The sequence below is a fragment of the Torulaspora delbrueckii genome, chromosome 6 (assembly GCF_000243375.1).
Source record: "Torulaspora delbrueckii CBS 1146 chromosome 6, complete genome".
Lineage (NCBI taxonomy): Eukaryota > Fungi > Ascomycota > Saccharomycetes > Saccharomycetales > Saccharomycetaceae > Torulaspora > Torulaspora delbrueckii.
Window position 1 is genome coordinate 943,952 of NC_016506.1, and position 23,478 is coordinate 967,429.

The following is a 23,478-nucleotide window of genomic DNA, read 5'->3' on the forward strand; positions in this document are numbered from 1 at the left end:
TATATGGTATATTTCATTAATATTATTACAAATGGTTGAAATCTCGAAGATCACGTGACTATTTAAAGAATCCTAGCTCGGCTCCGAAATTTCCCTGCAAAGTTGGGAACGTCAAATTTAAATCCCTTTATATATATAAGAAGCTGTTCAAGCCATATCCACTATCACTTCCACATCATCAGGATAGTTCCGTAAAATGCTTCAGAGATCGTTTGTGAAGGAAGGCTTGGCTAGGAGGGCGTTGCAATGCACAGCTAGAAGGAATTTGACGATACCTTTCCTATCGACTTTACCCCAGAAAGCCGGAGGTGTGGTTGGGACTCCGAATGATGCGTATCATCCTCCTGCTGTTGACAAGATGCATGGATCTTACCATTGGGATTTTGAAAGGGCTTTGGCAGTAGCTATGGTTCCATTGGTGACTATTCCACTTGCAGCAGGTGGTTCCATCTCCACGGTTGCGGACTCTCTACTGGCATCTGTGCTTTTGGGACATGTTTACATTGGGTTCCAGTCCTGTATTATTGATTATATCCCAGCTCGTGTGTATGGGAAAAATCACAACTATGCCATGTACTTATTGACATTGGGTTCCGTGTTCTCAGCATTGGGTATCTATAAGCTCGAGACAGAAGAGAATGGGATTATCGGAGTTCTATCGCGTCTATGGACCGCTGATAGGGAGTCTCAAGAGTCTAAGAAGGACTAAGGGAGATGTTATTTATTCTTATTTATTTGTAGGCAACGAAGAAACGTGAATTGCATATGGTTTTATTCACCTATAATATCGGTTTGCAGCTTGTCTTTCCATCGATGTAGGTCCTGAAGCAGGGATTGTTTAGTGGTAGGGAGGGTTTGGACCAGTTGGAGAGGTCGCTCATTACAATAGACCTCCCGACAATCGTATAATCGACCGATAGTGGCTACTTGTCGTACGGAGTCTAGTTTAACCTCGAAAAAGTGTCGTAGCTCGATTAGAAGCTCTTCTAGTGTGCTAATGTCTGAGATCTGGCATTCGTGTTGGATCTCAGTGTATGTTAGCTCCCGGCGTAGTTCACTGAGAGAAACGATCGAGAGTTTCTGCAGTTTCTTTTGCATTAGACTTGTCAAGGTCATATCATCGGGTTTGTCTTTTAACGTTCCAAAGGCAAACAATTCCAATACATTGCGTCTCAATTGATCTTCTTCAGCCAGCCACAACTCTTTGTAGTGTAGTTTAGTTGGATCTTCCAGTGCTTGAATGAGTTGTTCATCCATTTCATCGGTCTTGTTCTGTTCTTTATCGCGAAGACTAAGATGACTTATTCACTTCTCAATTACACTAGAACGATGCACAATGTCAGCTATTCTGTACAATACAAACTCGAGCCTTATACCAAAGTTTCAAAAGTATAGACAGCATCGAGAATTGCCTGGTGTTGCAAAATTGGGGTCTCAACAAGGTACGGCTAATAATGGTTCAGATCTTGACCTGCCCTTCGAAAGTGCTCATGAAAAGAATTCAGACGCTTATTTGCAAGACTTGTGTAGTTCAGTGTACCCACAATTACTACATCAAAGGGTTTGTAAGCTGAGTCCAGCTGTTGACCTACCTGTTCATGCGTTTATGTGCCTTATATGGAAGAACTTTGTAACATCGTGGTACGGCGTCAAGATACCAACTTCTGATGATAAGTTTATGGTACAATTGTTTGAGTTAGTCGAAGAGATTGTTTCGCGGATGAAGAAGGTTGATTTTCGTTACGAATCGTTCTTGACTGACGATTTGCCGCTATTGTTGTCGCAACACATCCGAACAATGAGGATATGTCTTCGAGAAGATGACGTTTTTAGACGTTACTGCCAGTTGACTTCATATGAGGAGGGATACTATCCCCAAACAGTGACTAATTACATTTTATCATCGGTACGATGTGAATCCACGCTACAAACAAGTTTCCTTCAAGCTCTCTTTAACAATTTATTACTGGGAAAAGTGCTAGATAAGATTACTGAACCCTACTTCGTTGTTGCCGCTATTGACAAGATATGTGAGGTACGAGGAACTCGCCCGGCGAAAAATGGGTTCAAACAGTGGTCATTCCAGGACTTTAAAAGCTCAATTGCCAAGGTCGGTAAGACAATTGCTCTTATGACTTCCATGAACAAGGACTCGAAAACGAAACTTTCACGACCATTCCCATACATAGGAGCCTTCTCGCTGTTTGTGGATGTACTTAAGCTTCCCGAAAGAAAGCCTTTTTTGTATGCATTTGGTAAAACTGTCCAATATTGGTCTGCCAAGTCCAAGTCCCTCAATGCCATAATGCAAAACCTTTTCTTCAACATACTTTCACGTTTCTTCAAGAAAAATGACACCAGAACTTTGTTTGTATCACTGAGGTCCATGTTATTCCCCAATGATAACAAATTAGGACCTGGTAAAGAAATCCCAGTTGGTGGAGAGTTCAAAAAATTTGTTGATGCAAGTATCGAAAAACAATGGCAGTCTATTCGGTCGCGCTGGGTTAACCAAGTGCTTGGTATTGATCGTTCAGGAATCCAGGAGCTAAATGAGGTAATAACCAAGGACAAGCGATGTAATAGGCTGCTGGTTATCAGGATACTAGATTGTCTCTTGGCTCAAACAAGCACAAAGGGTGCCTAAAAAACGATATCGGTCCAATCGTTCAGCAACATTCTCTGCAACTCAAGGTTAAAGTTGCCCTCGCGGTCAACGTATTTAGGGTCCCACAATTTCCCATCGTTGTTATAGACCATCGGTATCAGATGCGACCTCTTCTGGAAACCCACTGTGGTCTTGATACATGCCGAATGCAAAGCGATCTGGGCAGGATTTGTCCCCGGCACTAACGAACCCTGGAACTTCTCATCGTTAAGGATCGGCTGTCCGACTCCTTGTGCCAAATGGCGGCGAATTTGGTGCTTACCGCCAGAGATCAATTCCAGTACATAACATTTTTCATCAAATCGCCTATACCTTGTTGTCATCCCCAGACACTGAATCACTCCAGTATCGCTCCTATACTTGGTTCCAATTTCTCCTTCACCTACAATTGCAACATATCTTCTTGTCATTTTAAAACCCTTGTTACCGCCGGCTCGAAGGTTTTTAGAGAACTGAATAGCAGCGTTCTTATTCTTAACAAGTAGCATACCGCCTGTAACACACGCATCAAGCCTATGAACTGTCCTCCACTCTCCTGCGTCCACCCTGCCCTTTCCATACTGCCGTCTTAACTCATCCAGAACTACTGGAGGCTTCGCTTTAACTGGATAATGCGCATATTTCTGACCAAGGTCACCAGGTTGAGAGAACATCCCATATGGCTTGTTCACAATGAAGTAGTTACTACACTCACACACAACTGGCAAAGTTCTTGAGCCGATACTCATTAAGTCTCTCTGTTCTTCGTGCTCGGTTAATATAGTTGATCGCGAACCTTTTAAATTTCAAACCATCAATTATAGTTCAAACTTTAACAGTAACACAAGACCAAGAAAAATCGAGTTTGAAGCATTTGCTGGTCTTTTAGACAATTAAGGTCATCTAGAGTAGCTCTCACCGAAGCCTAGATTCCTTTGAAGCCTCAAGTATTCTGAATAGAGCTTAGCGGCTATGTCAGATTTCCCAGGTGAGGATAAAAAGATACCCAAAAGGCTGATTGAAGCTGTGGCTCATGCCCCTGTAGACTACCTGGTGCCCAAACTAGGTCTTTCGAACTTACTCGACTCGGAATTTGAGACTAATGTGATCCAGCGGCAAGATGTCTTTGCCACGCAACACACTAAAGCATACTCAGATTTGCAACCAATGTCGTTTGATGTGGCAGATGATGCAAACCAAGAACTACTCTTCAGAAGACCACGAAATATGTCTTTTGGTTCTACCAACCAAAGTGCGACCTTGTTCGATGGTCTCTCTCCTTTGGCAAGCCGATGCCTTGCTGCTTCGGCCCAAGTTTCAAGTGATAACATCAAAGAAAGTCTACTTGTTCAATTGGAAAGACCAGGGAAACATTCGTCAAAGTCTACAGATGACGGTGAAAGCAAAATGGAGTTCAAAACTGAGAGTTCACCAAAGAGGATAAAGACTGGATCTGGTATATCAATGAACAGGGTAGATTTGGGAGACAAATATATACAGGAACTGACTACAATTCTAGGCATCATAAAAAAGGATGATTTCGAAGCTGCCGAGTATTGGTATCCAGTGGTTGACGACGCGCCTGTCCTTTCTGAAACCTGTCTAGCAAAATTAAGCATTATTATGAAGAATATTCTATCTGTCCCAAGTTCATGGCATAGCGTCGAGAGTTCATGGCTTGTTGATTTGCTTAAAATTTTGGTTGGAAACATTGAATGTGCGACGCAGCATTCTCAGGAAAGTAACGAAGATAGAATAATAAGCAGAATTGCCCATGCCTCGACTTCCCTGATTTTCACTATATTCATGATATCCAAGAATGACAAGCGTCTTTTCCTCGAGCAGTTTGTGTCTGAACCCACAAACTTCATGAGCGCTTCCTTCGAATATCTTTTGAGCGAACCATCAGATGTCGACAACGTCAAGGATCAGACAATTTTACTACAGCAATCTATTTCACTGCTTCCTAGCTACATTGATAATGTTTCTTTCATAGATGAGTCCTTGGTTTTCAAGTTCGTCTATTTATTTGCAAAGCTTCTCATGACTAACGCATCGGAGGCCGTCACTGATCTTCAACTACAAAATAGCTGGTATAAGATGAAAGATTCAAGCAGAAAGATATTAGTCACATTGTTCCAAAAGGTTTCTGAACAAAGGGAGTTTATCTTAGAGGAGCTTTTATCCCATGGCGAGCAAACACCTGTGAAAAGGAACCAAAAAAAGCTCCGAAAAGTTGGCAGTGACATATTTGTGACCGATTTCACACTGACGATCGTGTCAATGCTCGAAACCCTAAATTGCTCCGATCATTGCAAGAATCTACCCGAAGAAACGAGCGATAAGTTAGCGTATGTCAAAGAGAGGTTTACTATCGAATTTGAACACTCGACTGCATTTGGGTCTAGAATAGCAGATGTGCTTTTAAATAAATTGATTGAAAACCCCTCCTCCTATCGGCATGTGATTGAAAATTACGTTTACGACCTAATCGCACTACTTCCCTATCCACAATATTCGATTTCGCAACATTTACTAGATGTTATCTTCAAAAAACTCCTTACCGCTACCTCTTCGCCTCAACAGCAGTCTGCCAACGTGGAGACCACGTTTTTGCAGCTTCTTGGAGCCACTGGCGCCTCTATCTTTGAAATCAAATGTGCGACCCGACCAAATGAAGGAAACAATTTAATAAAACTAGTGAATTATCCGGAAAGCTTACCACAATTCATAAGCTCCTACGAAAACTGCTTGAAGTTCTGCCTGTCAAAAGGCGTAAGGCATTCTGGAGCAAGATACTTATGGAATCAAGTCGTTGGTATTTTGCTGAAGGCAGTTAAATATACAAAGGATGATAAAGCTCAAAGTGACAAATTTCTCGAAATCCTATTCACAGAACTAAACAGAGGAGAATCTTTATTTAGCAGCAGTGAAAATGTTCCGAAGATCAAATACTTGGATATCAAATATGATTATTATTCCTTTTTGCATGCTTTCGATCTCATGAACCTCTATGAACCATATTTGAAGGTCCTGTTAACATTACTTGAAAGTGAGAAGATAAAGATGAAATCGACAGCAATCAAATGCCTTTCAATGCTGGCGTCTCATGATAAGGCGATACTATTTAGCCCAATGGTCAAGCACACTATTGGGAAAACCTTAGAAAACTCTCCCGCATCCGTGAAAGATGCAATACTAGACCTTATCAACAGGGGATCATCGGCCGAGGAATATTATCAACAAATCAATCACAATTATGATGACGAAAGTACATTAATCCGTAAGCGGGTACTCAAGATGAACGAGAAGATATACATTGAAACCGGTTCCCAACAAATAAAGGCTACGGTGGCATCAAGAATTTTGTTGAGAATGGAGGATGAAGAAGACTCAATTATAGAAATGGCGAGAGATGTGCTGCTGAAACAATGGGTTTCATCGATTACCGAGGAACCATCGCCTGAAAGACAAGTTCAGAAATGTAGAGAAGTGATTAGAGGAATGGCTGGCGTGGCTAGCATCAACGAAAAGTGCTCGCGCCATTTCGAGTGGTTTTTGAACTTCTACCTACTGAACGGAGATAGTCATTCCCCAGAGACCTATGTTGCAATCAAGCAGTGTCTGAATAAAATAACTGACGTGCTGGTTCAAACTATAACAGAATTGCAGGCCTCTGAAAAGGAAATATCAACCATGTGGAATAGAGAACATCTACTTTTTTTACTGGCGAAATTTGCTGACTGCAATGTTTCCTTCATTACGAAGAACCATATTATTGCATTATACCCTTACCTAATGTCAGATGAAAGATCCGACATTCAATATTACATTTTGCATGTTTTCAGAAATATCCTGGAAAAGGATTCGACCTTCAGCACAAAGTTTCTTCATGATCTAGAAACTACGTTGCTGAGCAGGCTACCACGAATGAACGTGAAAGAGATATCCGAAGCTATGCCTCTCATATGGTGCGTTGCTACTCATCGAAATGATACAGGGAGAGTGCTCAAGGCGTGCTCATCCTGTTTCCAGCATCTGACACCATATGTCAGCCAAGTGACTAAGAGTTCGACCATCACCGCCGAAGGTAAGCTTCAGAGATTAATTTATCTTGCGACGGGGTTTGCTCGTTACTGTCATTTTACGACCTTCACAGGGAAACCAGTTTTAGTTGGAGAAGACGAGTCTGTCTATGCTTTTGTTGCCAAGCGTCTTATTGTATTGTCCCGTAATGGCGTTCCACATGTAATACGCAGAGTTGCAATCAAAAATCTGGTTCAACTGAGCGGCAGTCATCCAAATCTTTTCAATTCGAAACCAATTCTATCCCTCATAGATGGAGAACTGGAGTCAGCCAGTTTGGATATTAAACTTGTCATACTGGAGAGCCTTTATGATTTTTTTACAGCCGAGGAACGCAGGTCCATTCTGAAGACTGGCGTCAATGGTTCAATTTCTTCGAATGAAAGACTGAAGAAAAAACTTTTGAAAGAGAAAAGAGTAGAATCAGCGAATGATGGAGTTTGTTCTGCACTCATAACACGTTTTCTAAGACATATCCTAAAAGTGTGCCGTTTAGCAGATATAAAGAGCTCCTTAATTGCTGTCAGGCTTTTAAAGCTGACACTGCAATACGGCTATACCAACCCTTCCCATTGTATACCAACTTTCATCAGCCTGATTGCTTCGACAAACGACTACATGAGACATGTGGCAATCGAAATGTTGACAGAGTTATTTGAGAAATACGAAACTATGGTCTTTAGTGGCATAACACCAGGTGTCAAGCTGGCAATTGAGTACTCTCAATCTTTGCAAGGTAGGAATTTTTCTAGGAACAAGCTCTTCCTGAATAATCTACAAAACATTGTTGGCATGGGTAAAAAAAACTCGACGAGATATTTCAAGAGCGTTTTCAAGGTTCTAAAAGTTTATTTCAATAAAATCAACGGACCTCATACCGAAGATATGATTAAAGATTCGATTTTGTTTATCTCTGCGAACTTATGTTCCTTGTCTTTTCCCAGCCAGTTTGAACTGGCTGAAATACTAAACATTATAGAGTTGCAAGCAGAGCAATTAACAGAATCTTTGGTCGATGAGTATCAAGATGAAGAAGAGATTAACGTTCCTCAGAACGTGGAAAATACCTTCGTAGTTCTTGAGTGTCTGAAGAGACTGAAGTCGTTTCTGATAGCTGATTATGGGTTGAAGATTGACATATCGACTGTTGAAGGCGCACAGGCGCTTGAACTCAAGAAAAAACATCTTACATCAACATCGAAACACGATTTCTCAAGTGAGCTGGAAAAATTGCTTTCTGCATTGACAGGGCAGGTGATTTTAGATGATCTCACCAAAATGGTGAGACAAGCAAGTTAGTCATGGCGTGATTTACTGTATAGCTGTTCAATATCGAATTTATCAATGAGCACCTAAGCTGAATGACACCGATCGTCCATTAAACCCTTCTCTTTTTCCTTACAGGCGGGGAGTGTATTCTGTTGTTAGTCTTTACTCCATTTCCTTTAACAAGAAGTGCTGCTCTCGCAAAATCATCTGGCTTCCTCGTTACATCATCTGCCACTTTCGCAACATCATCCAATACCCTTTTGACATTACTTGGCATCTCCGTACTGTTTTTCGGCGCCGTAACAATATCATCAGTAGTCGATAAAAGCTTCCTTTTATCCCGTAAGGTAGGCGCGACTGTGACAGGTGACTCGTCTGAGGTTTTGGGACCTAGTGTCAAAGGTATCTCCACTTTGCGCTTCAATACTGCAGTCTGGTTTGCTAGAGGAGGATAATACTCAAACGTCTTTGAAGTATCGCTCATTTGCATCTTCCATTTCTTCCTCTCTTCCTGAGACACTTTTATGATATATGATTTCCTCAACGGTTCTGCTACTATCGCGTACCTCGACTTAGTTGCATTTGGATTCATTGAAAGCTGAATAATCAAAGATCCCCTGCATTGCTCTTGTCTTCTCTGTCTTCTATGCCGTCTAATTTCCTCTGCTGATAGATCTTCTTCTTCTTCGTCTGATGAACTATTGTAATTAATCACCAGTCTTCTATCGACCTTGTTATAAATCTTTGATAGGTCTTTTGCTGGATCTATTCGGTTTCTCTTAAAGCCTCTAGCCACCATAATGCCTCGATTTTTCATTGCCTCGAATTTTTCAAGCATTGAAGTGATACAGTTCTTAGTAAGTTCCCTCTTTCTCGAACATTCATCTTCATCTTGTGGGTCGTTTATCACTGTAACTTTTCTTAGAGTTATGGGCCAGTGTATCATATCCAGTTTCTCAGAAAGTAAATGGAGTCTTTCAGCTTCTGCCTCACCCTCTGCAACATCCCCCTCGAGCATCCGAGTCTCTTGCCTTAGCATGTGCTTGTGGAAGGAGTTATAGAGTGCATCTGAAAGCAAGTCTTCGCAACTGTTTGGGTCAATATCAGCAAGTTTATGGTTGGCTATGTCCAGTATCATGCTACTGATCTTTTCAGTTTTTTGTTCTAAATCAGACAAGACATCTTGCTCAGTGCCACTTGCTGTTTGTCTTGGCACTCCATTCGCAGGTTCTTGTCGAGATTTACCCCAGTTCGTAACTTTTAGCCTTTGCTTGGGAGGTATCTCAAACTCTTCTTTGTCGAAATTAAACTTATCAGCATCGTGATCCTTAACCGTCTTCTTCGATCTCAAAGTCCTTACTATGTTCGGGGCACCGGCCATATTAAGAAACAACCATGCAAACCACTTTGTGGCCAGTCGTTGGTCGCTTGGTGAACGTTTTTTATGAGCGCTCATAGTTTTCGAAATAAGCGTTGAGACGATTAATATAACAAATCAAAAGTGGGAAGAGCTCACAACGAATGAATCAAGTCTCTGGCCCTTTTTATTACTCGCTGTCAAAAGGTAATTGGCAAACTTATACTGCTCCCTTAATGTTTGCAACAGGATGCTTGTAGCTTGAATAATTATGATCATTGAGTTCAGGCTTCACTAGCATGTTGGACCATTGAACACTAAAATTTACACCTAACATTCATATATAATGCATTCATATGTAATGCATTCATATGTAATGCTTGTAGAACCGAACTTATCATTTGGCAAGGCTCGTGTGGAGGTGGCCTAGACCCTATGACGTTCATATTCTTGGTTTGAATTTGTTCCTCAATGAAAGTAAGCCATTATTCTTAGTTACAGATCTGAGACCTCCAATATACGTAGTACCAAAAGTCCACATACGTGCAATGAGTACTTAATACTCGTGTTTGAGTCAACTTCTGATATATTTGGCACTATTATCGAACGGTCTCATCTCGCTATCGCCTTTCACCACTCTACAACACTTCGCCTTTAACGTGCTTTGCCAATCTCTTATAATACACATCAGCTCCCAGATATCTGGCTCTCCACTCGATTCATCTGGTTGTACTATTCAATACCATCTGGGCGGCTAATTGATCAAAACGCCACTAGATGCAAAACGCACGAAACAAGAAGTAACAATTCGAAGACCATACCTAAACCTCCAGTTTACCATTATAGTAGGCTCAAAATGCCTGTGCCAACTCACAGTCGCGCTTAACCATCTAAGTCACTTTTAAACTCTCCATAAAAGATGACCTACCCAAGCAGAATGAGCAAATAAGACCGTACCACTAATGCAGAGCTGAGATTTAAGCCTACATAGAGCCTAACTGATCATCAGGAAGGGCTTTAGTGAATATCAAGTTCTTGGACTGAAGTTGATCAACAAACGTATGTAATGCGCTTGGACCTTTATATCTAAGTCAACTTGGATTGCACCTAACATCTTATACACAATCGGCATATAAGAGGTTAAAAGGCTGCAGCTAGGTTTTAAACGGGTTGGAATGTCGTCAAGAACCCGTCCCAAGAATCTGTCACCGAAAACCAGGAAGAAAGAGGATGATGATTATGGGGAGACCGGTAAGAAATGGTCATCTCGTTCAAACAGTGGAACAGGACGTTCTGTGTACTGGCGACACATTCTACTGATGCTCATTTCGTGGGGCTTACTCATCAATTACTATGAGAGAAGTGTGGTCAAGAGAGCAATGAATAATTGCCAATGGGGTCGATGGGAAGATTGGCCCGAGCAGGCCGAAGCACATAGGGTAGGCTTATTTGCAGATCCGCAAATAATGGATGCTTATTCATATCCTGGCAGGCCAAGATTTGTCAACTATCTTACAAGTTTAATAGTCGACCATTATCATAAACGAAACTGGAAATTTGTGCATTACTATTTGAAGCCTGATACCACATTCTTTCTTGGTGATTTATTCGATGGTGGTCGGTACTGGGAAGATGACTATTGGATTGAGGAGTACAAGAGATTTAATAAAATTTTCCCTAAACGGCCCTTCAGTAAAACTGTGATGAGCATCCCTGGCAATCATGACATCGGATTTGGAAACGATATCATTGAAAAGAGTTTAAATCGTTTTAAGACCTATTTTGGAGAACCTTCGTCATATTTGGATGTCGGCAATCATACTTTTGTGCTGCTAGATACGATATCGCTTTCAGATCGTGTCAATCCGAATGTTGCCTCAGCTCCAAAGGAGTTTTTAGACAACTTTGCCCAAGAATCGCACCCATTGCCAAGGATCTTACTGTCTCATGTACCGCTATACAGAGATCCACAAAAGCAAGTGTGTGGTGACAAGCGGGAGTCCAAAAACCCTTTCCCACTACAACAGGGTGACCAATATCAAACTGTAATAGATGCAGACCTATCTCAAGACGTCTTGGCAAAGGTTCAACCAAAAATATTGTTTTCTGGGGATGATCATGATTATTGTCATATCTCTCATAGCTACCTATCTGATGGGATCAGCAAGACTGCGGAAGAGATCACTGTAAAATCCTGTGCCATGAATATGGGTATTAATCGACCCGCTATTCAGTTACTGTCACTTCACAATGACCCAGATTCATTTACTGAGAAAACATATCAAACCAATATCTGCTACATGCCGGACCCTTTTAAACCCGTAAAGATGTACATATTGATGCTGATCTTATCGGCGGGTTGGCTCGGTTATATGCACTTCTTTCCTCGGTCTTTCAATCGATCAGTAGCTAGCAGGATGGGGAAGACTTCTCGTGCTGTTGACTCTTCGTTACCAATGCCTGTAAGTGCTTCACACAAATTAGAAAGCGACATTAATTCTCAATATCGGGTGAAGGAGGAAATCTCGATCATTTCTTTGATGATAAACGCAGGCATCTCACTCGTTTTAGTTCTGCTCGTTTTTGCGTACTTTTACAGTTCTGTATGACTTATTCCTATGTAAATGACAAATTAATTGCACCTTATGTATATTGCTTGAGATTGAGCTTGACCCCAGTCATGAACCTTTCATGATTGTAATCCTCTCTATTTGAAATGTATGCAGAGATAATGTCTTTGTTCATTTCGGCAAGGTGGCCTTCCCTTGTCAGCGAGTCCAACAGATCAGATTGCACAGTAAACAGATTAGCCATCTCTCGAAGTATTGCGAACTTTTCAGATAGTATAGGTATATGCCACTCTTCAATCGCTGTCTGATATCCGATTATGTCTTTGGTGACAATAATTCCACCCGCAGAACTGACTTGGAATCTACCATAATGGCCCAGTAATTCATCGTAAAGGCTGGTGCCAATTTTTATGAGGAAAGATTGTAAATTTTGACCTTTCAAATATAAAACGGTCTGGGAGTATAGCGAATTCAATATGGAAATGATTTCAACGGCAGGAAGAGTATCGTGATCCAATAGCTCTTGGGATTTGGGATAGAAATCTTTCTTCTTTTGCTTTGCAAGACAATTTTTAAAGCTCGAAAAGAAAACTTCGGTGAGTTCTTCCAAAATTGTGTTAATGAGCAATTCACACCTCTTGATTTGATTGTTTGTAGTTTCAATGATTTTCTTCTTCACCGAAGGTGAGTTGCTCAAGACTGGGAGGAAAATAGCTTTCACCGAAGCTGACGTGAGACTTAGAATTTCAGTGCTTACTGAGATGTATTTCAAACAAGAAAGCTCCACCTCAGAAGCTTTGCCAATGTCGAACTTCGTGACCCGCGAATAAGCAGTTTCGAGGGCACTCTCAATGTAAGAACTTATGATACCCATGAGCATAACCTCAAGCAGTTCATAACTGTAACTATTCGCCTTATTGGGTACGAGTTCCATTGCCCTTGCGATGGATTCAACGACGCATTTAAGCATGGAATCGGCATCCTGGAGACTAAAAGTATCATCTATCTCGTTTCTCACTTCTCGATCTTGATTTACCGAGTTTGTACCATTCACGTTGTTATTGAAGGAGTTTGACCGATTTAAGGAGTTGCTGCGGTTCAAACTTAATTTATCGGTATCAATATGGCTTCTTATGAAATTGTTTAATTGACTCATCTTGCTCCTTGTTGTATGACTCAAATCCTGCAATTCCGAGCTGCTTTCGAGGCTATTATTGAGCCTATGAGCCAAGGCTCGTGAGCGAGTTTCTCGGTCATGCTTGATGTTGAACTCTGATGTTTTTTCAAATAGGATCGCTTCCAAGCTCTTCTTTTCCAAATCAAAATATTTTGATCTGTCGTATACGTATTTTGAGAAGAGATCCGAATAGGCTTGTTCTATTGTGCTCGATAGGTTATTATTCTTATCAATCTCCAATAGCTGGAAGAACTCGGTCAAGTCCTCAACAAATTGCCCAAGTAGGGAATATAGAGCATGTAACATTCTAACATATGCGAGATTGGAGAATGAAAGTGAAATGTTCAGCAATATATCAGTTTTTGGTTCAATCTTTTGAGCAAATATTCTTTGCACAAACAGTTGTATGACAGTGGAAGCTTTTTTTTCGAAAACTCTTTTTACCACTTTAGATTCGCTCTTTACCACCGTAATGATATCATTCAAATGATTGATCATATCTTTCTCGTACAGGACACCGTGAGCGTCAGGGTCTGTCAATCTGGCCTTGAAATCATCTTCCAAGAGAACCTGGTTTGATTCATCTTTGCCAATCAAATCAGTATCGATGAAATATGCGTGTTGATTGATAAAACTTTGAATCACGTTGACTCCACCATTGAAGTGATTTAATATCAGAGCTATCTCATTCAGCCTAGTAAAATTATTGTCTCGATAAGCATTGTTGAAACTCTCTAAAAGTTCTGTCTCCATCATTTCTGAATACTTTTCGATCGTCGAAGCCACTTCTCCGGTTCTTGGTATCGAGCTGGTCTCTACTTTCAAAGCAAGTGCCAACAGATTTTTCATCATAATAGCCGCCTGGGTCTTCTTTTGCCAATTAGGTGAAATTCTTAAAGTTTCCAAGTATGAGCTCTTCCCAATGGAATAAAATGCGTTGTACTGAGTAATTAACTCAACCGATTTTATGTAAGCCTTCTTCCTTCTAATTGCGATTTCCATCTTTTCACCTAAAGGTGATACCACTTGAGTAACATTCGTTAGCTGGTCATCCAGTTTGTCATATTTCTTAGTCATATTGTTTAAATTGGAGTGAAGCTCTACCACATTTTTTGAATGTTGCAATTCCTGTGCTGAGACTTGCTCTGCTAATTGTAGTTTCTTATTACCTGCTTCTTCGCTCAGAGTATTCAGTTCCTTTAATATAAACTCGAAAGTTCTAATGTATGGCTTGGGATCTAATTTCTCAAATGTTGTACCGTCATGGTTGAGTGAAGAACCCCTAACCGAATGATCTTTACTCAACTCTGCCACGAACTCATTGACAGTCAATCCACCGAGGAAGTTACTTGACATAAGCAACTTACGCCATTTCGGATCCAATTCATAGATAGAATTCATCTTTTACCAGCGGTTTACTGTGCTCCTCCGCACTTAATGGCATCTTTTAGGATCGATATAAGCTATGATTATTTTTCAATTTTAAACCAACTGCTAGACAAAATGCAAAGAATAAACACAAGAATGGATAAGATCAAGTCGTATGAGGATCGAATTGTGCGAGAAAACCGGGACGGGGTATCAGCTAACGATGAGGATCTTGATTTGGACGAGCTGATGGATGAGATCGAGGACGAAGAGTTTATGTCGAGCTACAGAGAGAAACGAATGCAAGAGGTGAGCGATCACCTGCGATTAGTTGAAAAGAACGTCAGGAATGAAGGGTATGGATCATTGAAGGTCATTGAGGATGAATCGACACTGATGAAAACTGTAGCGAAAGTACCGAACGCAGTTGTACATTTTGGACTTGATAAATTCGCAAAGTGTCAATACATGGATCAAAAATTGAATCAAGTGGCTGAAAAATATCTTACCACCATGTTTTTGAGGACCAATGTCGATCAATGCCCGTTTCTAGTCTCGAAACTGGGAATCAAAGTATTACCGTTCGTGATATGCTATAAAAACGGGCAAGAAGTACTTCGTATCCTTGGGTTTTCAAAACTGGGCAATAATCCAAACTCATTCCCACTAGATGCATTGGTCAAGCTTTTACGAAGCAATAAGGTCATCTCTGCGAAGTATAAGGATGACGAAACATCTAGCGACAGCGATTAAGTTCAGAAACTGAAAAAATTACGCCTCATTGAGATCAACCGATACCAATTGATACCAACTGGTAACAAATAGACCAATCCCAGTTTAAACGAATCCTCTTCAATCAATGAGAGTAGTTCAGTCTAAACATTGGAGGATTTTGTGTGACTGTTTTATTCAATCCAAACATTATTTTGAAAAAAATGAGATAATAAGTTTTTCAACGCGCGTCGTCGCGCCGTCACTTCGTTTTGAAAAATTTCGTCTTTGCCACCGACGCGAAGGAATCTCTCTAATCCCTTGCTTAGTGATACTTCAACACAACACACAAGTAATGTATGATATTCTACAATAGTTCCTGACAAGAAACCAGTTCTTGGTAAGAAAGAAGCATTCTCGATTGCCGACAAGCCAAGATGCAAATTTTCGTCAAGACTTTGACCGGTAAGACTATTACCTTGGAAGTCGAATCTTCTGACACTATTGACAATGTCAAGTCTAAGATCCAAGACAAGGAGGGTATCCCACCTGACCAACAAAGATTGATCTTTGCTGGTAAGCAATTGGAAGATGGTAGAACTTTGTCTGACTACAACATCCAAAAGGAATCCACTTTGCACTTGGTCCTAAGATTGAGAGGTGGTGGTAAGAAGAGAAAGAAGAAGGTTTACACCACTCCAAAGAAGGTCAAGCACAAGCACAAGAAGGTCAAGTTGGCTATCTTGAGCTACTTCAAGGTTGACGGTGAAGGTAAGGTCTCCAAGTTGAGAAAGGAGTGTAGCAACTGTGGTGCTGGTATCTTCTTGGCTAACCACAAGGACAGACACTACTGTGGTAAGTGCCACTCTGTCTTCACCATCAAGGCTTAAGTCCATTAGTATACGTCTTTTAAATAAGTATATATACAAGTGATTTTTGTTTTGGAATTAAATTATTCTCTTGATTCTTTCTTTTCATTAAATAAAAATCGAATGCGATGATATATGCTATTAACTATGCTATGCTATGAAAGCTCTAATTGCGCTGTTAAAGCTGCAACTTGTTCCCTTAACTGTTCGTTTTCTTGTAATAGATGAGCCCTATGAATCTCACTGTCCTTTAGATGATGCATAACTTTCTTGAATTCGACACATGTCCTAGCGTATCCTTCTTTCAAGAAATTGAAATTTAGTAACAATTTGTGCGTATTGATGATCCTCCGTTTCATCTCTGCTACTTGATTCATTGTGAATTCGTTACTACATTTGCCACCTGATTGATTCCCGTCTATAGATTGTGGTGATAACGATGCAGGTGTAAGCAGTTGTTCATATATGACTTTCCCGTCTATTTTAGCCCTCTTAACATTGCTTTCTGGCAAATCTTCCGACGGCGACCTCTTACCTTCATCCAAATCAAAAAAGATATCCTCATTTGCATCTTCTAGTATACTCTCCAAAGTGAAATGTTTTTGCCCAGTAGTCTCATTCTCCAACTGAGATTCATCGAGGCTTGGGTTCTCTGCTGTCAGCAAATGGTGCAAAGTCTTTTCTAAATCCGTATCATTTGAATTTTCTTCAAACTGCTGATCAACCATAATATTACCACAGTTCAATTTGGTCTACACAACCTTCCTCTACACTACAACTAGTTCATCTGCTCTTCGATATATTTTCAAAATTTTTCAATTTTTATGCGATGAGCAAGCTCATCGCGCTGTAAAAAATTGATAAAGATGATTGGAATATTTAAATGCACAGTTATTTACACTCGACCATGAATATTTACAAGTGGTCTAGTAGCTAGGTTTCACCTTGCTTGAAAGCAGCTTTGAAAATGTTGTAGTTGCGGGAGAAAATGTACGAAGAAGTCTTTTCAGTACCTTGCATCATATCTTCGGCCGTAGCTTTCAAATCTTCGACTTTATTCACCAACGAGTTCCCGAGATCATCGACATAATGCTCACGTTGTCTCCAATGCTCACTAACCACCTCTAGCACGGATTCAAACCCTTTTTTGCCCTTCATTGCGTTATCGTGGAACCTTTGCACAGACCACTCCTCCATTTTGTTACATATCTTTGTGATTGCCGCGTAGGCCGTAATCTGAGCTTCCTGCTCAAACAACGTCCTATTTACAGGATCCTCCGGATGTGGACTATATTTCACAGTTTCAAAGACACGCAATATGTTCGAATAAGTCAGATTGCAACTCTTAAGAGTCAATGTCTTAGTGTTCAAATCAACTGTACTAACTTCACGAACATGACTAACGTTCGATCCTCCAACCATCATCATAATCCATCGTGGAACACCCTGTTTTATAGTAATCAATCTCTCAGAGACGAGCTTGTTCCCATCATCTATAAGTTCCCTTCTAAGCACATCTACTGCTATGACATGGGTAGAGATTGCATTTGGATATTTCTTCCAATTAGCTGCAGTGACTTGTTCCCAAGGATACTCGAAATCGCACGAGTTCTGGAAAAGCTTCATTTTGTTCACCTAATATGTGTTCGACAACCCCAGATTTTCCAGGTCCGGTGGCTTTATATATCAATTGTTAGCGATGATCTTTCTGGAAATTTTTCACTCCCTGCTTATAAAGGCTATTTTCATTTTTCTTTTATCGGTCTTTCTCGAGCTCGAATGTGAAAAAAATCACGATCAAGAAGAACGTAAATCACTTAAAACACTATTATCGGTTTTTGTAGTTTGTAGTTTGTAGTTTGTAGTTTGTAGTTGTTGGAATTATAGTCTTTGGAATGAATGCTGTTCTGGGATATTGTAGAAACGCCAGTCTCCCGACCGGTGTTTTGCTCGTGCGCCGAGTAGGCTTGGACCCTGTGGCTGTAACATCAGTGATCCCATGTTTTTGATGAACGTGCCCTGCTCGAATGGGTTGTGTGGGGCAGGTTTAATTTTTGTAAATACAGGGTTCTTGGTGTGCACCTGCTTGAGAAATTCTCTGGTTGTCTGTTGAGTGCCCGTCATGAAGACATGATAACCGAGGAGGATTGCAGGGTACAGAATCGAGAGACATGCATAGACCAGGAGTAAAATTGTAACAGGTACTTGCGAGGATCTTCGTGCTATGTGTATAGAGCAATTGGCTATGAGGAAAAGCTCTGCCAGCACGGTGCCTATCAAGAAAATAATAAAATAGCGATAGTTTCTTTGGCCTACGCAGTTGTTGACCCAAATACAGTGATGATCATGGGTCATTACGCAGACTCCACACGTGGAGCAATGAGAAGCTCGCGGAGGTCTCCAAATTCGACACGAAGTGCAGTATCTTATATCAATTTTGCTAAGTGGATCCACATTGGATTTAGGGGTCGGTAAACTTATGCTGCTGTAGTATTCTTGTGGGATTTGATAGTTGTTCCTCAGTTGAGCTATATGTATGTTCTTTGGCAGGGCACCGGGATCAGCGGTTGCTGTCCTAATGAAGAACAAACAGGCCATAGCCCAGAAGTAGTAGAAGAAAAATACCAGTGGTTTATAGCCCAGTGAAGTTCGCCAAAGTTTCCTGGCTTCAAATATCGAGAACAGAACCATCGGAGCCACGATAGCAAGCAATACTAGGAGCCATATGTGTTGAGTGCTGCGTAAAGAACGCACTCTACCGCCCAAGAAAAACACGTAGTTGCTTACAAGCGGTATTGATCTGTATCCTCTCTCTGAACTCAATTCAACATCTCCATCAATGGTAACGATCCATTTGTAAAGCGTCTTGAACCAACTTTCTTCGCGATGATCCTCCCCTGATTCACTATCCGTCTCCAAGGGGTAAGCTTGCCTCTGACGCCTCACGTTGAAGCTGGTCATAGCACTCCTAAATTGTGGTTCATACCAGTGGCACTGCTCTTATATACATGTCCTTCTTCTGGATAACAAGCGGCTGATTACAGATGAAAAAATATCAACGCGTAGCTTGACTACGCAATTTAAACCGAATTATCTATAAACCCACTGGAGCTCAACATCTCCCAATTAAAAATAAAACGTTACCTAGCATTCCCACCTAATATCCAACCTCCAGCGTTGTCCAAGTCTTCATCCCCATACAAATCTAGTGTGATGGCCTTCTTGTACTTTGGTTTTGCGCTCTCTGTTCCTCCGTCCTTCACCTCAGGCTCTGGAGCACGCTTCACCTCTGTGATATCATCATCGTCGTCGTCGTACAACTTTAAGTTCAAGTTGAGATTTCGGAGACTGCTGCCCATTCTCGGCTGCTCGCTAGCGAACTTGTGTTCTTTGTCAATATCACGGTCAGAGCTGCTAGAGAAGCCAAATTTCTCTGGCACAACCGTGCTGGTGGATCTGTTGTCATCTTCTGACGTCTCCTCGGCACTGTAGTTGTTGTTCCCATTGTGATAGCCTGACATCAGGCGATCTTCTTCATCCATGACTTGCACCTCAGGAGGTATAGGTCTGTTCGATTTGAAGTTTAGCGCTAACGGATTTTTATCAGGTGTAGCACCCATTAAAGTGCTGAACAAGTTCATTGAGCTCTTATTCCTCCTTTCTTCAAAAGATTTAGTTATCAGGTTCTTTTCAAACAATGGATAAATGGTATCATTTTGAGAGGTGGGTGGTGCAGTTGCAGAACTATCAGGACCCAGCCATTTGGAAAACGTACCTGGAGCCATGTTCAGGTTTTGCAAAGAGGAATTCGAACTACTAGCGCTTGTACAGGGAGAAGATATTCTCGAATAAAACTCGGGTGGTATCAATCCATTGCTTGAATTCTGTCTAGAGACTAAAGCCTTGTTCATCTTTCTCTTGTTCTTTCTCGAAGCCACAGAATCAGTTTCTTCAAATTCGCCATCGTGAATGTATATGTTAGCAATCTTTGATCCATCAATTGATGAAGCTTCGTCGTCTGTGGCGCCAAGAGGGAACGGCCCCTTCTTTTCTGGGTTCATGAGACTTAGTGATCTGAACCTAGTGGGGCGTGAAGACTGCACTGAGAAAGCATCGGGGGAGCCAGATCGCGAAAGCTTGCTAGGCACGCTAAAGCTTAAACCATCATCGTCATCATCATCATTCTCTTCTTCTTCTTCTTCTTCGTCCGAATCATCAATTTCCATCAATTCGTCGATGTCCTCCCTATCTGAACTGTCATATAGCTTTGTTTCATTTGACAAGTTTGATCTTGGCGTGGGGGAATCCCGGAGTGACTTCTTGTAAACACTTAATTCGTCATTTTGATAAGCATGCACTCGATTGGACCTTTGATTCAAAGAATTCGATCGTATTCTCACGGATTTATCCTTATTAGAAGTCAGCAATGAGTTCTGAAAACTCAGTAAAGACGATGAATCACGCTTCAGTGCGGTGTCGTCCTCGCTGTCAGTGGACAGACCTCCTTCCTTCTTTCTTAGGCCATTGTCGTGGAGTGCATCAATAGATTCTTGCACAATGTAACTCGTCAGTGGACGATCAGAAAGGATCGTCAGCAATGCCTTGACACCGGTGCTATTCGTAATAATGACAATGGAATCTATCTTCTTTGGATCCTTCTTTTCCTGCCGGTCCGCTGCAAACTTGGCATTCAATTGACCATAATACTCCTTGAACGGAGTAGTTGTCGACTCTGATATTTTTGAATTCGTTCCGAGATCCACAAACTCCACAAGCTCACGGTCCAAAATATGTTTACTCAAAAAAGTTGAAAACCACTTGTGTGACGTCGGAGTCACTTCCAACTTGAATTTTAAGTCTAATTGATTCAACTCCACGTACTCTGCCAACTTATCGTAGCAAGCCTCTATGAGAAATTTCACCGTCTCAACGTACCTCAGAGAACCAGAAGATGAGATTGACACTCTACACTTCTTAACTCGCTTATCGTTCACATTTTTCATCAGTTGATTCCAAAACCCATCGTTCCCATTTGTGAAGCTCTTAAAAATGGACTCTCGCAAAAGGTGTAATTTGAATCGCTTATTGAAACGGGATAATTTGTTGTCACGCATCTCATCGTTGTAGTAGTCAATAGTCGGGATATCGATATACAGGGCCACACAGAATTCACGACACTTTGACGCAGTCTCCGCGACCAAACCACCAGTTCCCTCGCCAGACCGCAACCGGGACCTTGATCTCGATTTTCTAAAAGGTGGAACATCAGAATAACTGATGATATACAGGGAGTGCCTGGACTTGACCTCGACTTTGGGGCTCTGTTCCCGAGGTACGCACACAGCACGCAATAGCCCGTCTCCTTCACTGCTGGAGGAAGGGCTCATGGCAAGCCTCGACCAGATAGATTCACTCTGTAATCCTTCTTAGCTCCCCAAAGGTCGCTATAACCTCTTGGCCTCTTTCCTCTCTCGTTCTTGATAAGTCATATTTTGATTGAAGAGGGTCCGCACAAAACTTTAAAGAGTATTCACCATGATCATCACGTGGAGCACCAAAAACCACTTCAAGAGCTACGATAAGCTGTTTATCAAGCCATTGACTGCGTTGGAGAGGTTAAGTTTACTTAGAGGAGACTTTACGAGCTTGAACAATGTTGATTGGAGCAAGAGAAGAGGTGGAAGGTGTCACGAAGGAGCAATTTGAGAAATTGAAGAAGCTGGCCTTGGAGGCCCGTGAGCTGTCGTATTCACCCTATTCACAGTTTAGAGTTGGCTGCTGTCTGCTTACAAGTTCTCTTACATTTGTCTGTGGAGCGAATGTCGAGAACGCAAGCTATGGGGGAGCTATCTGCGCTGAAAGGACTACAATTGTGAAGGCAGTCACTTCAGAAAACAGTACTGAAAGGGATGAAAACAAGCAGCAATGGTTGTGTATGGCGATCGCAGGAGACTCACTAGAGAGCTGTATTTCACCTTGCGGGATCTGTAGGCAGGTGATCCGAGAATTTGCATCAGATTCGTTTCCTATAGTGATGCTCAACGGTGATGGCAGCCGCTGCGTGATTAGAACGCTGGGAGAGCTGCTTCCGATGAGTCTTGGTCCCGATGACCTCTCATAAATGGCTGCATGATAAGTTTCATCTTAAGTGAAAAATTATATGAAAAATTTCGAGTAGTATAAAGCTCATCAATTAATACAATAGAAGAACTAAGAATATTATGTCGGTTGATTCAGAGGTCAAAGTATACTGTGCTGGATCACAATGTGGTAAGGAGACTCAATCGAGCTTGAAATGTCCTATTTGTCTTAAGTCCGGAGTTGAGTCGGCCTTCTGTAATGAGAGCTGCTACAAGAACAATTATAAGGCGCACAAAGCTGTACATCCAACAGAGAGCGGCGAGGCTTACGATCCATTCCCCAAGTTCAAATATACTGGGAAGCTGAGAGCTACGTATCCATTGACTCCAAAGAGATACGTTCCCGAGGATATCCCACGTCCGGACTGGGCTGCAAATGGTCTGCCCATCAGCGAGCAACGAAACGACCGCTTGAACAGGATCCCAACGTATGGTAAAGATGCTATCAAGAAGATCCGTAAGGCTTGTATTTTGGGTAGAGAAGTTCTGGATCTGGCTGCTGCTGCAGTCAGACCAGGAATCACAACCGATGAATTAGACGAAATCGTGCATAAAGCCACTATCGAGCGCAAGGCTTATCCTTCGCCATTGAACTACTACAATTTCCCAAAATCTGTTTGCACGTCTGTGAACGAAGTGGTGTGCCATGGGATCCCAGATAAGACTGTTTTGCAGGAGGGTGATATTGTGAACCTGGATGTCTCGCTGTTCTACCAAGGCTACCACGCAGATTTGAACGAGACTTACTACGTCGGAGAGAACTGCTCGAAGCAAGCAATCAACACTGTCGAAACGGCTCGTGAGTGCTTAAAGCAGGCCATCAAGCAGTGCAAACCAGGTGCCACTTTTCAAGAACTCGGTGATTACATCGAGAAGCACGCAGCAGAGAACAAGTGTTCTGTGGTGCGCACTTATTGCGGCCATGGCGTCGGTGAGTACTTCCACTGCGCTCCAAACATCCCACATTACGCGAAGAACAAAACCCCGGGTGTCATGAAACCAGGAATGGTCTTTACTGTTGAGCCGATGATCAATGAGGGCGTCTGGAAGGACCTTACCTGGCCTGACGATTGGACCTCTGTGACCCAGGATGGGAAACTAAGTGCCCAGTTCGAGCACACGCTTCTGGTGACTGAAAACGGTGTAGAAATCCTTACTGCAAGGAACAAGAAGTCTCCAGGTGGCCCCAGACAACGTATTAAGTAGATACATACTATACAGCATTCCATAGAACCCATAACAAGCCTAAGATACATCATTTCTTCATCATTAAGCGTCTTAGAG

At 41.7% G+C, this 23,478-nt stretch overlaps 16 protein-coding genes across 16 annotated transcripts; 8 read left to right on the plus strand and 8 right to left on the minus strand.

Moving 5' to 3' along the window:
• Positions 1-196: 196 nt before the first annotated feature.
• TDEL0F05010 (CybS family protein) lies at positions 197-709 on the plus strand (the record flags this gene model as incomplete). The annotated part of the gene is made up of 1 exon (XM_003682475.1): positions 197-709. One exon carries the CDS (start codon positions 197-199, stop codon positions 707-709), a length of 513 nt encoding a protein of 170 aa, XP_003682523.1.
• Positions 710-771: 62 nt separating this feature from the next.
• On the minus strand, positions 772-1,257 carry CSN9 (Csn9p; the record flags this gene model as incomplete). Its single annotated transcript, XM_003682476.1, has 1 exon — positions 772-1,257. One exon carries the CDS (start codon positions 1,255-1,257, stop codon positions 772-774), a length of 486 nt encoding a protein of 161 aa, XP_003682524.1.
• A 79-nt stretch (positions 1,258-1,336) lies between these two features.
• NVJ3 (Nvj3p) lies at positions 1,337-2,647 on the plus strand (the record flags this gene model as incomplete). The annotated part of the gene is made up of 1 exon (XM_003682477.1): positions 1,337-2,647. The coding sequence occupies one exon, from the start codon at positions 1,337-1,339 to the stop codon at positions 2,645-2,647; it is 1,311 nt and encodes a 436-aa protein (XP_003682525.1).
• PUS5 (pseudouridine synthase PUS5) lies at positions 2,644-3,396 on the minus strand (the record flags this gene model as incomplete). The annotated part of the gene is made up of 1 exon (XM_003682478.1): positions 2,644-3,396. The coding sequence occupies one exon, from the start codon at positions 3,394-3,396 to the stop codon at positions 2,644-2,646; it is 753 nt and encodes a 250-aa protein (XP_003682526.1).
• A 223-nt stretch (positions 3,397-3,619) lies between these two features.
• On the plus strand, positions 3,620-8,032 carry SCC2 (cohesin-loading factor complex subunit SCC2; the record flags this gene model as incomplete). The annotated part of the gene is made up of 1 exon (XM_003682479.1): positions 3,620-8,032. One exon carries the CDS (start codon positions 3,620-3,622, stop codon positions 8,030-8,032), a length of 4,413 nt encoding a protein of 1,470 aa, XP_003682527.1.
• Positions 8,033-8,111: 79 nt separating this feature from the next.
• On the minus strand, positions 8,112-9,383 carry SAS4 (Sas4p; the record flags this gene model as incomplete). Its single annotated transcript, XM_003682480.1, has 1 exon — positions 8,112-9,383. One exon carries the CDS (start codon positions 9,381-9,383, stop codon positions 8,112-8,114), a length of 1,272 nt encoding a protein of 423 aa, XP_003682528.1.
• Positions 9,384-10,534: 1,151 nt separating this feature from the next.
• CDC1 (putative lipid phosphatase CDC1) lies at positions 10,535-11,968 on the plus strand (the record flags this gene model as incomplete). Its single annotated transcript, XM_003682481.1, has 1 exon — positions 10,535-11,968. The coding sequence occupies one exon, from the start codon at positions 10,535-10,537 to the stop codon at positions 11,966-11,968; it is 1,434 nt and encodes a 477-aa protein (XP_003682529.1).
• Positions 11,969-12,002: 34 nt separating this feature from the next.
• SEC10 (exocyst subunit SEC10) lies at positions 12,003-14,507 on the minus strand (the record flags this gene model as incomplete). Its single annotated transcript, XM_003682482.1, has 1 exon — positions 12,003-14,507. One exon carries the CDS (start codon positions 14,505-14,507, stop codon positions 12,003-12,005), a length of 2,505 nt encoding a protein of 834 aa, XP_003682530.1.
• A 102-nt stretch (positions 14,508-14,609) lies between these two features.
• PLP1 (Plp1p) lies at positions 14,610-15,227 on the plus strand (the record flags this gene model as incomplete). Its single annotated transcript, XM_003682483.1, has 1 exon — positions 14,610-15,227. One exon carries the CDS (start codon positions 14,610-14,612, stop codon positions 15,225-15,227), a length of 618 nt encoding a protein of 205 aa, XP_003682531.1.
• Positions 15,228-15,622: 395 nt separating this feature from the next.
• On the plus strand, positions 15,623-16,075 carry RPS31 (ubiquitin-40S ribosomal protein S31 fusion protein; the record flags this gene model as incomplete). The annotated part of the gene is made up of 1 exon (XM_003682484.1): positions 15,623-16,075. The coding sequence occupies one exon, from the start codon at positions 15,623-15,625 to the stop codon at positions 16,073-16,075; it is 453 nt and encodes a 150-aa protein (XP_003682532.1).
• A 134-nt stretch (positions 16,076-16,209) lies between these two features.
• On the minus strand, positions 16,210-16,782 carry ATC1 (Atc1p; the record flags this gene model as incomplete). The annotated part of the gene is made up of 1 exon (XM_003682485.1): positions 16,210-16,782. The coding sequence occupies one exon, from the start codon at positions 16,780-16,782 to the stop codon at positions 16,210-16,212; it is 573 nt and encodes a 190-aa protein (XP_003682533.1).
• A 205-nt stretch (positions 16,783-16,987) lies between these two features.
• On the minus strand, positions 16,988-17,680 carry TDEL0F05120 (PRELI/slowmo family protein; the record flags this gene model as incomplete). Its single annotated transcript, XM_003682486.1, has 1 exon — positions 16,988-17,680. One exon carries the CDS (start codon positions 17,678-17,680, stop codon positions 16,988-16,990), a length of 693 nt encoding a protein of 230 aa, XP_003682534.1.
• A 255-nt stretch (positions 17,681-17,935) lies between these two features.
• Positions 17,936-19,015, minus strand: ERF2 (palmitoyltransferase ERF2; the record flags this gene model as incomplete). The annotated part of the gene is made up of 1 exon (XM_003682487.1): positions 17,936-19,015. One exon carries the CDS (start codon positions 19,013-19,015, stop codon positions 17,936-17,938), a length of 1,080 nt encoding a protein of 359 aa, XP_003682535.1.
• Positions 19,016-19,194: 179 nt separating this feature from the next.
• On the minus strand, positions 19,195-21,441 carry SND1 (Snd1p; the record flags this gene model as incomplete). The annotated part of the gene is made up of 1 exon (XM_003682488.1): positions 19,195-21,441. The coding sequence occupies one exon, from the start codon at positions 21,439-21,441 to the stop codon at positions 19,195-19,197; it is 2,247 nt and encodes a 748-aa protein (XP_003682536.1).
• Positions 21,442-21,707: 266 nt separating this feature from the next.
• Positions 21,708-22,175, plus strand: CDD1 (cytidine deaminase; the record flags this gene model as incomplete). Its single annotated transcript, XM_003682489.1, has 1 exon — positions 21,708-22,175. One exon carries the CDS (start codon positions 21,708-21,710, stop codon positions 22,173-22,175), a length of 468 nt encoding a protein of 155 aa, XP_003682537.1.
• Positions 22,176-22,275: 100 nt separating this feature from the next.
• On the plus strand, positions 22,276-23,400 carry MAP1 (methionine aminopeptidase MAP1; the record flags this gene model as incomplete). The annotated part of the gene is made up of 1 exon (XM_003682490.1): positions 22,276-23,400. The coding sequence occupies one exon, from the start codon at positions 22,276-22,278 to the stop codon at positions 23,398-23,400; it is 1,125 nt and encodes a 374-aa protein (XP_003682538.1).
• Positions 23,401-23,478: the final 78 nt, after the last annotated feature.